The 12,806-nt window shown below is 41.0% G+C and overlaps 1 protein-coding gene across 1 annotated transcript in view; it reads right to left on the bottom strand.

The window, feature by feature from the left end:
- LOC133972728 (thrombospondin type-1 domain-containing protein 7A-like) overlaps nt 1-11,819 on the bottom strand; it is a 132,957-nt gene extending 121,138 nt beyond the window's left edge. The window contains exon 1 of the mRNA XM_062410306.1: nt 11,468-11,819. Within this exon, the coding sequence (XP_062266290.1) occupies nt 11,468-11,621 (154 nt within the window). The 5' untranslated portion in view covers nt 11,622-11,819. The remainder of the gene's footprint in view (nt 1-11,467) is intronic.
- Nucleotides 11,820-12,806: the final 987 nt, after the last annotated feature.

Genomic DNA, 12,806 nt, shown 5'->3' with positions numbered 1-12,806 from the left:
CAGAACTCAAATAGTACTTATCCACCATATCACTATGTGTGTCTGTTTCACTGGCAGCCCAGTATCACAGTGTAGAAATGACATTCAGAGATACTAACTACCAGGTCTAAGTCGGATGGCCCACCACAGCATAACTCTGTCATTAAAGTCATTATATCATGGTACTCAGTCCAATTACCGGAGGCTCTACGTTGTTAACCTTAATGTAATTTTGGTCTTGGACACTACTCGGCATACAGGCAGCAAATGAAAATTCAAAAGTAAACAGTCAAATGGAAATAGTTGCTTTACAATTGTTCACTTCTTCAATATATTACAAAGTCCGGTTCAGTCTCCCCCACAAACCCAACACACCTCAGTTCAATACAGTTTAAACAAAGAAAAACAGTTGAAAACAAATAATCTGTTCCAGGGATTTACCGCAGATCTTCATAAAGTCGGGCATAAGCTTGGGGGTGATTGGACACATATTCAGACACGCAACAGGCTGCACCTGCAGCTGTGACAGCATGCAGGATGGTCGGGGAGATGTGTGGCAGTTCCTTACTTGCGTAGCAAAACTGGTCTGGACCGCGGTTTTGGTTTTGGATGGAGAATCGTTACAGGCCTATTTACTACTTGACTTTGTATCCAGTCATGTCTAAATTATTAAGTGAACTCAGTCTGCCAGGATGTTAAAAAATAGTGACATTAACGCCAAGTCGATTAATGAATCCTGTCAACTTTCTTATTCTATTTGTTCTATTATACTTGCCTAAACAGCTATCTCCCACAGTAAGTAAAGTATGTGAAGAGATTTTCAGCCCCAGTTCTTTGTTTATTTATGTTTGTTGACCCAACAGTTGTCAAATCAAAGACAAAATGAACTGAGCCACTATGATCCAGTCACTAAATCAGTGCAGCTACTGCTAAGTATAGGCCTGGTCTGACACTTTTAGGCTCTGAGTTGGGCTTGATTTAGAAATGATGTTGTGAAAGATCATCATATACCTGCAATTTCTCATGTGTAGGTTTACTTACTGAAGATAAGAGTTGTAGGCTTTAGATCATGTGTCAGTTAGCTGGAAGTGATCTCTAATAGAGGGCTTCACAGACAGACAGAGAGAGAGAGAGAGAGAGAGAGAGAGAGAGAGAGAGAGAGAGAGAGAGAGAGAGAGAGAGAGAGAGAGAGAGAGAGAGAGAGAGAGCGATCTCAGGTTGATCTCTTAATGCTGCTTAGGCCAATCCTTTAGCACGCTTCCCAGGGCTAATCAAGCCACAAGGAGACTATGAGTTAGCCAGAGGAAAACAAGGGTTTATCTGACAACAGGAAGACTGTGCTAATCACTGTAATGTGGTTGGTTGAACTAGTATTGTTTTGCAAAGGCTGCACCCGCAATCAAAGAGTTGCTTGGCAGCCATTCTTTCTGGCCATCACCAACTCACATGCCTCCATTCTTACCACTTGTTTTGTTAGAATTAGTAAGTGAGCTGGTTTGGGATTAATGACTCTGAAGGGTGGGAATTAAGGAACGGTGATGAACAGGGCTAATACATTGGAGTAGTTGTGTGGGGAACTGCTGACAACACAGTTACAGCACGTTGGATGATCCAACATTTTTTTTAACAATTTAACAGTTTCTTCCCCAACCTCTTCCCCTATGGTTTTATCTACTACACCACTACACTGCATAGCTCTAGCGATGGTGTTCAGTTCAGCAAATTCATTATATGGATTACAATAGATAAAAAATAAGGGTTCCGAGAGGACTAAATGCCTCTTGGAGATGTACATTTTTCGTTTTAAAACTATCAAATACATTGCCATAGGTTTTGTCCCATACATTGCAGGAATTCAAACAACCTGATGGTTTGATCCCCTTCCCTTTCATACAGCCTGCATGATCAGATTTGGCCCACACTGTCATCCAGCCCACAGACTGCATGAAAAATATGACACTTGGGAGCCCTTGTCTTGTTTGGCCACAAGTAAGCTTAAGACAACATGTCAAATAAAGGGGCCAAAGGTCACCCGGATTTGGGCAATATTCACTATCTTCCAACATAGGCCACTTTATGCTCAAAATGTTCAAAATAAAACCTTGCCTAGAGCTCCACATGTTTTTGGATATTTGGGTCACATTTGCTATTTTACAAGTGGGCCACTGTAGGCGCACATCCATTTTGTACCAGCCACAAGAAGGCAAGAAGTGCTGCATCATTGTCTGAAGTGGCTGACATCCGTATGTTATCTGGGAGCACCACAAGTGGGTCAAAGTTTTAAAATTTCCAGTGAAATATATTAACATCAAGCGGATAGATGGCAAAAACGTGGATACAGACCATCATGGTTCCCAGAGGATTTGTCTTCATGACTCTTGATGGGTAGGGGATGTCCCCTGATGCATAATTAATAAAACTAAAGTTGCCTCACTCAACCAACTACACTACACTGTCTACAATTACCAGCCAGATTAATGTGTCAACGATTAATGTGTATGTTCACATTCATATATTCTCAACGGTATTCTTGCCTTTATTGATAGGGCAGTGTCAGCATGAAATAGGGAGACAAATGAGCGAAGACACCAAGCAAAGGTTGAGAAGGAACTAAACCTGTGGTCGCTGCAGGAGGCCCCAAGCCTCTACCTTTACTGTTTAACCCCGCAACAAGAAAAGCTCTCAGAATACCCATGACTTAAATCTGAGTTGTTGATCCTTCGAAACACTTTCATTTTGGGAATAGAGGGAACACTGTGGCTACTAGGGGAGTGCAGTAATTATTTAAACCAGCCCCATGGTGACTAATTGGCCAGTGGCAACCCTGTATATTTGTAAACCCATTAACAGTCAAACCCGAGTGTGTATTTTCGTCAGCGCTGTCCTCTTGTCAGCTAACAGACGAGGTGGTGGCCATGCAGTGGAGTTGCACCCGCATCGAACAAACTCCACTCCCATGTAATTACTCAGCCTCCATGGCTCCACTGCCTGTTGGTGGCAAACTGACAGCAACACTCCTCCCCCATTGTCAGGCCTCTCTCTGGAAGTAATGAGGTATGCCACACACACAATGCCCATCCGTGTATGTGTGTGCGTGTGTGTATGTGTGCCTATGTGTAAATGAATGGGTGTTGCTAGAGTTATATGTGAGTGAGAAATAAAAGAAACTGAATAAAGTAGGAACGATGTGGATGCGGGACGAATTGCACGAATGACACTCTGCTTTTGTCAGGGTGGTGACATACTAAACTACCTTATTACAAATTCTTTTTTACTTGTCAAGTAAAAGAAAAGAGAAATAAGAGTGTGTCAATGTTAATGGGGATTACAAGGTCGATTAGAGACAGCAGGCGGCTGAGAGAGAGAGAGACAAAGACACAGTGCTGAGTTCAGTGGAGTGTTGGTGTGTGCATGCACCTGTGTGTGTGAGTGTGTGTGTGTGTGTGTGTTTCTATACACATCCACACCACCTGGGGCAGCCCACCAGGCAAAATTTAACAGCTGGATTTAGCTCCTTCAAACCAACACAGAATAATGGCTGCAATTTGGCACCTGATGAATCCCATCAAAACCAGAAATAATCCCACCCGCCTTTATGACACCTTAATAGCAATGCTCAAGCTCCTCAAGCTCCAGGCCCATCTGACACTCCAGTGTGTGTTCAACATAACGAATGCATTTTAATTACTCATGAACATCCATATGTTTTCACTGAAATGGTTTGTCCAACATCAGCGGTGCACAAGAAAATTAGAATAAAGGTTTGATTCCCCCCAAGCCACACATGCTCCTACACAAACAAGTTCTGACAACACAGTCACAGACAGTAAGCAGTGAAAAAGTGTACACCAATCTCTGTCTGTCAAAAGTGATAGATGGGCCTTCATCAATTTTATGACTCGCACAATATTGTTCTGAGCGGCAAGCAAGTCAGCCATAAATCCAAAAATTGCATTAAACAGAAAAGGGAAAATAAAACTGTTAAAAAATGACAACCTCACTGGAAAAGGAGCTACTTTGAGCAAGCTGTAATAGCAGAGCCGGGAGAATGCAGGCTGGTAGTAGGAGATTGGATGTGATCAGCTGCACTGAATCATCACCACTGGAGGATGTGTCATACTATAACATAAGGACACTACTTCAGCCTTTGCCTTTGGGAACCAGAGGAGGTCCACATAGAGAAAATGTAAGCTCCAGTCATTTTAAAGAGCCACTGCAGCTACTAAGCAATGCAGTGCCCTACAATTGGGCGACTTTGAAATTTGAATACAAAATTAGCCAATGTGGTCAGTTTTGTGGTAAAGACTAAGGTCTCCCTTGAAAAGAAAGTTGAGTATTCTCATGTTGAATATAATATACCTATTTAATTCAGCCAGGTCTGCTACCTGTAAGTTTAATGGGGTAGAAAGTACAATATCTTCTTAGAAAGTGTGGCAGAGTAAAACTAGACAGTCTCAAAATGTATTTAAAGTATTTAAAGTATTGATGCTAAGCTAGGACAGACACATTATTGCCACAGCACAGATGAACATATTGGCATATTTTTATCTAACTCGAGAGACTATTCCTACAAATATGCATTAATCAGTATCTATAACTCAGAAAAACATTTCAAAATCGAACTAGTTTGACATTATGCAGCCTTTCACTTTAGCAAACTTGTTATTACTGTTTAGATTTCAACAGACCCAGTGCAACATTTGAGGTAAGATTTCTGGTCACCTGACAAATAATAGGTCCTTTATTTGCTCACCTTTGACTCATTTAATTGTACATCAACTCCAATGAAAATATAACTGTGTCTTAAGCTGATCAATGTTTCACCGTGTTCAGCGTGAGTGGTGAAAAAACAACACAATCAGCTAATAGCAGCTAACAAGCACTGTCGACTTGCTTTTCTCTGGTTTGGTCAGTACAATCAACACCTCTCGCATCGCACATAATTATTTCTTCCATGGCTCATATTGTTTCATATAATATATATGAACCTTGGTTCCATGCTTCAGAATATACTGAACACTGTAGTTTTAAACACATTACTGGCACCTTCAGATTTAAAGACATGAGTATCACTGTATCACCTTCAATACACGTTAATCAGTCGACCTCCAGCTCACAGGCAGCTTATTAAATGTACTGGTGTAAATGGCTGAATTAAGCACTTGACACTTGATCCGGAGAAGCTGCTGTATTTCACCGTCCACCCCCACCTCCTTTTCTCCTGTGATACCCTCATGAGACCCCTCTCAGTTCTGAGGTTAAAGGTCACCTTGAGAGAGGGGGAGTGGGTGATGGTGACAGTGTGTGCCCGTGGGGGGGATGAGGAGGGGCGGGGGGGTAATTCTATGGGGACATTTGAGGAAGAACAAAGAGCGAGTCATGTGACTGAAGGTGAAGCCTCCTCTTTCTTTTGTGCACCACATGGACACGAGCATCTGCAGTGGAGGGCCAGAACAGAGACGTACGCCACATGAGGACAATGCCGAGACACTGTTGTTTTCTGTGCGTGTGTGGTTTTTGTGGCCCTAAATGGCCACCATTCATTGGGTCTTTCTGAAGCTGGCTTGGTCTGGACGGAGGACCTGCCCTACTAATTACCATCAGTCATTGCTCCAGTTTGTTCAGCTCTGCAGAGACCATTGTTGTCCTGCACCAGTACAGGAAGTCTCCAGCTACACTGACAGTATACTGATGGTTAAAAGGTTGCTTGGAAAAGACAAATGAGAGAAAACTGGAAATTCACAGCAGAAACAACTGTTCTTAGGCACGCTGTGAGGCTCTAAAGAGCCACGGTTCATCGGATTTCGAGTGTATGGTGTGCCTGCCATTCATCCGAAGCCTCAGATACCTTTTTTACACGAAGTATAGTAAGAAGCCTTCGGAAAGGAAATAATATGACCCCTGCCGTTATCTAAATATGCCATGTGACATCACAGAGAAGACAATCAGAACATTGATATTTCAGGTTATTTTATCCATTATCAAGTCATGGAGGTTTTGTTGTCTTGGAGAAGTAATAATACTCATTACAGTGCGGTGTGGCTTTTTACTGTTTCTACACAAATCATGAGGGATTTATTAAAAATTACAGTATCTTGGGAAAAGACACGCATAAGGCAGATCCCTGCACTGCATGTATCCTAAAAAAGACTCTGTTCTTGAACTCTGACGGATGTTTACATTAGATCGGTTGAGGTCATAATTCTGCAGTTTGCCTTTGTCAAATCATCCAGCTTGGTCAACAAATCAACCTGAAGAATCATACATTAGCTATGCCAACTCTAAGATACGACCCATAGGAGTAGACCAGTGAAATGCATACAATACCTTTGTTCTCATCGTGACAAGAATATAATCCATAGATGCTTACAACCAGCAGGCATACTGACCTTTGTCATCAAGGTAAGAATAATAAAGATTTAAACATGACGGTTTGGTTATAGGTTTAGAAAAAGACTGTAATTTGGTAATGTAAGCTTTTTCTTCAGAGACGAGGACCTTTGTCATAATGGTTAGTGTTGTAAGTCTTTTATTGACCCATGAATGCAGCCCGAGTTACATCCTAACACAAAGTTTATTGCTTTATATACATACGTTGTCAACTATCTTCTGCTCCCATCACAATTACAATGTCTGTAAGTACTCTCATAATTAAACTAGAGGTTGCCTAACATAAAACATAAATATGGGTTGTAATAAAACTCTGTCAAAGATGACCTATGTTTCAAAACCCACAAACATCAGGCACAGGTTTGGCCAGTCTGACGAACAGTTTTTTTCTCCTGCCCCTGGCATTGACTAACCTGCCTGCCTAAGACACTTCTGTCAAGGTGGATTTCTGCAGAAAAAAATATAGTGTTGGCCTTTGAAACTTTCCTCAGAATCAACCATTTGTTGTAAGACCTACAAAAAAGAACAAAGTTGTGAAAGAAATCTTCCTTGTCAATGTATAGATCACCTGCAAGACTTATTCGGACAGACCAGTTGAGAGTGGGAGGAAATCCTAGAGAGCAACATGCAGGAACAGGAATAATCCGCTACCTTCTGTCTGTGGCTTCTTTGCATCAAATTCTGAGACAACACAAGCAATTATTGTGCCAAAAGAAATTACACAGACTGCCAAATTACACAATGCCACACAACTCCATACATATGCACATAGTTAGGGGAGTACTGCGACCAGACCACTCATCTGTTTGTTTTATTGAGCATTCCCGGCCTGGTTACACTTCAGTCTTCATTGTGGTCCAAATAGGATGATTAAGTAGATTAAATACTAATATAACTACAGTACATTGAGTAAAATTGTACTAACTCCCTTGGCACTGGTGTACATGTTGTTAGGAACAGTTGTTTCTTGAAAACCCACCCTCACATAGTACTCCTGTGGCTAATTTCAGCAGCCCATCTGTACAAGAGTTATAGATGTAGCCAATTTGTAACTGAAAAAAATATGGAAGAGACTCCATCTCCTCTTGCAACATCTTGACATACACCCTATTGGCTCCAACACAAAAGCTATTGAGGGGCAGGAAGAGCCTCCTGGATTGTCGTGTTGAGTATGTGGGGAATGGTCAGGGCTACGTTGGGAAGGTGGGATCTCATCAAAAATGCAACGTCAAATGCAAGAATACAACAAGCAATAATATTTAACTGCCATTCATGTCAACAGCAGTGCCAAGTTCCTGTCTGTGAGCCAAACTAGCATCGGGGAGCCAAGTGCCGACACACTTAAGCTGAGAAGAGACACACATAAACATGTCTCTACTGTATCTAGGTTAGCTTTGTCTGGCCAATCTGCTCTGGTTTCTCTATCCTTAATCTCCTCCCCTGTCTTTACACAGTGGGAGGTAGAACACATAATACCATCAGATTTCCATTCCTTCGCACAGGGTGTGAACAATGAAACTGGCGTGCTAAAAAAATAGAGAATTTGATCTTTTATTGATTAATATTATGTTATATAGTGTGGATGAACTCTTTAAAGTTTAAAGTATCTTAGTCTTTAGCCTCTTATTGGCATGGATTGAACTCTAAGATAAAATAAGTTGTGCATCTAGTGTTATCTATCAATTATCAATTATTGCTGTCTATTGCTTTATATATTCCACATTTTGGGTTTCTAATGCACTCAGGAAATGGAAGCTAGAGCAGTTGCTTTTGTTAGCACGCATTTGCACAAGGTAGTTCAAAAAACCTAAACAACAACGGCAACTTATTTACATATGCATATTAAAATGCGATCACGCTTAATGATCTGAACTGCTTTATTCTAGATAAATTACTTTTGAGAAATATTCAGACTTAAACTAGCCGTATCTATTTTTCAAACTAAGACACATCAATGCATTAAAGACATTATCAGAAGTGGTCAAGGTTTCATGTACAGTTGCAATCAGAAATATTCAACCCCCTCACCTCAATAGACATTATAGTGATGTGGATGACAGATAATGACAATAAATGACAGAAAAACCTCATCAAACAACAAAAGATATTTATTGATGCGTATTTTAGTTATTTTGACAACAGAAGTTGACTTAACTTTGAAGTTCAAATGAAAAATGTAACTCTTTCAACACATCTGCATGTGCGGTATTTTTCAACCCCCAAGCTTCAGTACTTTGTGGCGCATCCTCTAGCTTTTATAACTTCTAAAAAATGTTTTCGGTAAGTGGGGACAAGCTTCTTACGCCTCTCGATTGGAATCTTTGCCCATTTTTCAAGTGCAAAAGCCTCTAGATCAGTGATGTTTGATGGCTTCCATGCTGCAACTGCCTTCTTTAAATCCCACCATGGATTTTCAATCAAATTTGAATCTGGTGACTGTGAATGCCACTCCAGGACGTTCCAGGATCTTTTTCTCAACCAAGCTTTGGTGGATTTGGAGATTTTTCTTTGGATCATTGTCTTGCTGGAAAGTCCAATGATCACCAAGGTTTAATTTGTCAACAGAAGGAATCACATTCCTCTTTAAAATGGCCTGGTATTTCTGTGAATCCATGATGCCATGTACACAATAAAGGCTAGTTCCTGCCGCAGAAAAACAGCCCAACATCATCTTTGACCAACCTCCATGCTGGACTGTGGGAATGGTATTCTTCTGGTCATAAGCTTGGCCTTTCACATGCCAGACATACCGCTGGTCCATACGTTCAAACAGTTCCAGTTTGGTTTCATCAGTCCATAGAACTGTCACCCAAAAGTCTGTAGGCTTATCCAAATTCCTCCTGGCATATTCTAGTCGACTTTTGATGTTGCTTGTGGTCAAGAGCTGAGTGCGTCTTTGAGCCGGCCATTAAGTCCTTTATTATTCAGTGCATGTCTTATAGTTGCCACTGCAGCACTTGTACCAGCCTTCATCAGGTCATCCTGTAGGTGTCTTGTAGTCACACAGGGGTTTATCTGAGTTGTTCTGACTAAGTTGCTAGGGTCCTTGATGAAATGCTGGGTTTTCTTCCACGGCCAGGCATGTTTGAAGCTGCTCCATCAGTTGTAAACTTCCTTATAATGTTACCAATTGTGTCTCTTGGAATATAATTTTTTGGGGAATTCTTCTTCTACCCAAGGCCTTTCAGGTGTGATGAAATAATCTCCTCTCTCAGCTTTTGTGTAAGATCCTTTGTCTTTCTCATGATTGCAACTCACCTTGAATACCTTCATGGGTGGGGTTTATATAAGCATCACAGCTGAAGCAAATGAAGGATCAGTATAGAGTTCCCAAAGGCTTAATAATGTTTCAACTCAACTTTAGGACAAAAAAAACTGTCAGACAGCTTTAAAAACAACAATTTTATATAGGGGTTGAATAATTGTGACATGGCTATCTTAACAAAATATACTGCTACACACAAATACTACATCATGCATTTTCCGTGTTGATTTTCTGTATCACTCAACTCATGAAGAAGGCATCCGAAGCAGAATCTTGATCAAAGAACAAGATTCTGTCTACTTTAATTGATAAATCCTTAAAATCTTTGTGGGGTTGAATATTTCTGATTGCAACTGTATATGAAATCCCAGAATGTTTAAAGCTTTGAATTGAATCTGCCCTGCTTCTTGCTCATATAGAATTGTTTTTTTTAAAATAACACTAATGAAATTAAGAGATTTTTTAGTGCACTGATATTTTACCAATTAAATCACAGCACCGATATCATTAGTACCAAAGTGATCTACCTCAGAAAACAATGTTGGGGCTGCTCTTACTACAGAGAAACAAATTAACTCAATTATTTCTGGTAATTACATCTTTGGCCAAATAAGGGCAAATTCAAACACTGAAGGACACATATACTATATATATATAAATGTATTTTGTGTATTTGCATTTTGTTAAGCGAAAACAAATTTCACAAAGACTTTAAATATTTAAATATCACAAACATAGCACATAGATTACATTTAGGATTCCCACTAAAGGCAGCATTGATCCTATGCAGCCTGATTTACCAGGACTTTACCCATTGATCAGCCCCTACTGGTGGGAAGGGGCTGCGGGGTCCCAATGAAACCAGTACATTGATCCAGAGAAACAGAGAGAGATTAGACAGATGTGAAAGTGAACATTGATCTCCAGCTGCATCCAAAGGGCACTCCTGTCCTTATAGGGTGAGGGAGATCCATCCCCCCTACTCTTACTCCCCTCCTTCTCCCACTCCTTCACTTTGCTCGCTGGACCATGCATCAGTATTGTGTTCCTCTGACCATGTGCTGCTCTCTCACAGTGAATGAGCTTTCGTTCAGTGGGAGGCACCACCCAAAACAGCAACAACACAGAGCTGTGTACCGCACATCTGCCTACACTGTAAAGATTGTTAACCTTTACCTCGTGCTTCATCTTTGAACAAATAAAACACCTGCTTCATCGATAAAGTGGAGTGTTTTCATGTCTGTTGTAGCGCAGTGGTATTCCCTCCATATAAGAAGGAACCACATGTGACTACAGTGCATGCACCATTTCTCATCAGTTGCACACATGTCAAACTGAAATAAATGAGCCAAATAGTAGTACTGGGCAGCCGAGGAGTCCCATATGCTTCAGTCTAGAGCGAAGGAAGTACAGCCTATAAATGGGCAGCACAACCCACTCCTCTAAACCTTGGTTATGGGGTAAAGAGACATTCACCTCAGGGACTGCAGTAAATATGTTACCCCACTACACTGTAGCAAGATGGCTCCAATGCATCAACCTCTGCCACATGCATCTCTGCAGAAAATGAGGATCAGGAAAAAACTTTTGCTTTCATTTGTTAGTTCCTCTTCCTCCTTGCAGGATTATTTGATGCAATCATTAAAAGTGAACAATAATATAGAAGCAAAAAAATACACTTTGAACAAGTTCAGCAGCTCCCATTCATCATGTTATGGACACAAACATTTACATATTAATATTTAATGTAGGGTGCCATAGTAGTAGTGAATGGGACAATCATCTTCTCCAACCCTCGGAGTAGGTAATGAAATAGTAGAAGGTGGACCATACCTGTTTGCCAGATGTACAGGGGTTTATTTTCCACTGCGGTTTGTGCATTCAGCTCCCAGATGGAGAAAAAGAGCAGTGCTAACCTCCAGAGAGAGAGGAGAGGTGCCCCACTCAAGACTGCCGGTGTCCCCACAGCTCTTTCGGTCAGCCCCATGGCCACCGCACGGCAACTACTGTAGTTCCCACTGCAGTCAGTAGGAAAAAAGCAAGCCTGTCCACGAGGAAGAGAGCTGGACTTAAGTGTGTTTTCTGCTTTGTCCACACCAGCGAGTCCAAGAAGTAATCCCGGATGAACAGGGCTGAAGTCTCCTCTCGCTCTCCTCTTCCTCTCTGTTTCTCTGTCTCTCTTGGCTCCTCAATGAGAAAGAACGAGGTCTAGCAGCAATAAAGCAGGGAACAATAGATCCCTAAGCCCAGCCTGCTGCTGCTGCTGTATGTCGGGTTGATGCAGCACCTCCCTCTCTCCCTCTCTGACAAGGCAGACACATGCACACACGCCCACCCTCTCTACTCCCCCTCCCTCTCAATTTTCTCTCATCTCTATCTCAAAGGAAGTTGTTCTGTTGTCTGACTGAGGTAGGCAGTCGGATCAACAAGGTGAAGGTGTGGAAGTGTATAAGTTGGTGAACTAGTGCCTTAAAATACTGTAAAATGTAATAATAAAGAAATAATTAAATCCTTATCTGGGGATAGAATTGGGATAAAACGGGATTCCACAGGGCTCTGGCCTCGGTCCACTGCTCTTAAGTTTATATTGTAAATTAATTATTTGCCAATATGTTAAAGAGCAGTTGTTAATGTCTGAACATCACATTGTTATATGGATTTGAGGGCACCACAGTATATCCCAAGTTTCTGACCTCTCATTGCAAAACTAAACAAATTGTCAAACTGTTGCAATTGCAATTAAATTCAGAAAACCATGGCATTGTTTTTTCATCCAAGGACCATCCCTCTGCAGAACTCAGTGCTCAAGTTTGAGATTTAAACTGGCATTACATTCAGTAGAGTCCATACATCCACACAAGACCTATAGCACTCACTTATAAAACCATATTTAAATTCACTAGATGAAGATTTGTATTTGGATCTGTCCTAAACTGAAATCCATGATATATCTAAAAATATGTAAATCCTAAATCCTTTCCCTGTTCCAGATCCACACCAAAATGATAGGTTATTCCCTTATAGATACTGCATCCCTTCACCAAGTTTCGTGCAAATCCATTATTTGTATGTGTAATCTTGCTCACAAATAAACGTACAAACCAAACAACAAACAAAAAGATCTGTGAAAACATAAATCCCTTGGCGGAGGTAAATATTATCCAATTTTTCT

Source organism: Platichthys flesus, chromosome 17 (assembly GCF_949316205.1).
Source record: "Platichthys flesus chromosome 17, fPlaFle2.1, whole genome shotgun sequence".
Classification (NCBI taxonomy): Eukaryota; Metazoa; Chordata; class Actinopteri; order Pleuronectiformes; family Pleuronectidae; genus Platichthys; species Platichthys flesus.
The sequence above is the reverse complement of the archived record's forward strand: the minus strand, read 5'-3'. Positions and strand labels throughout refer to the sequence as shown.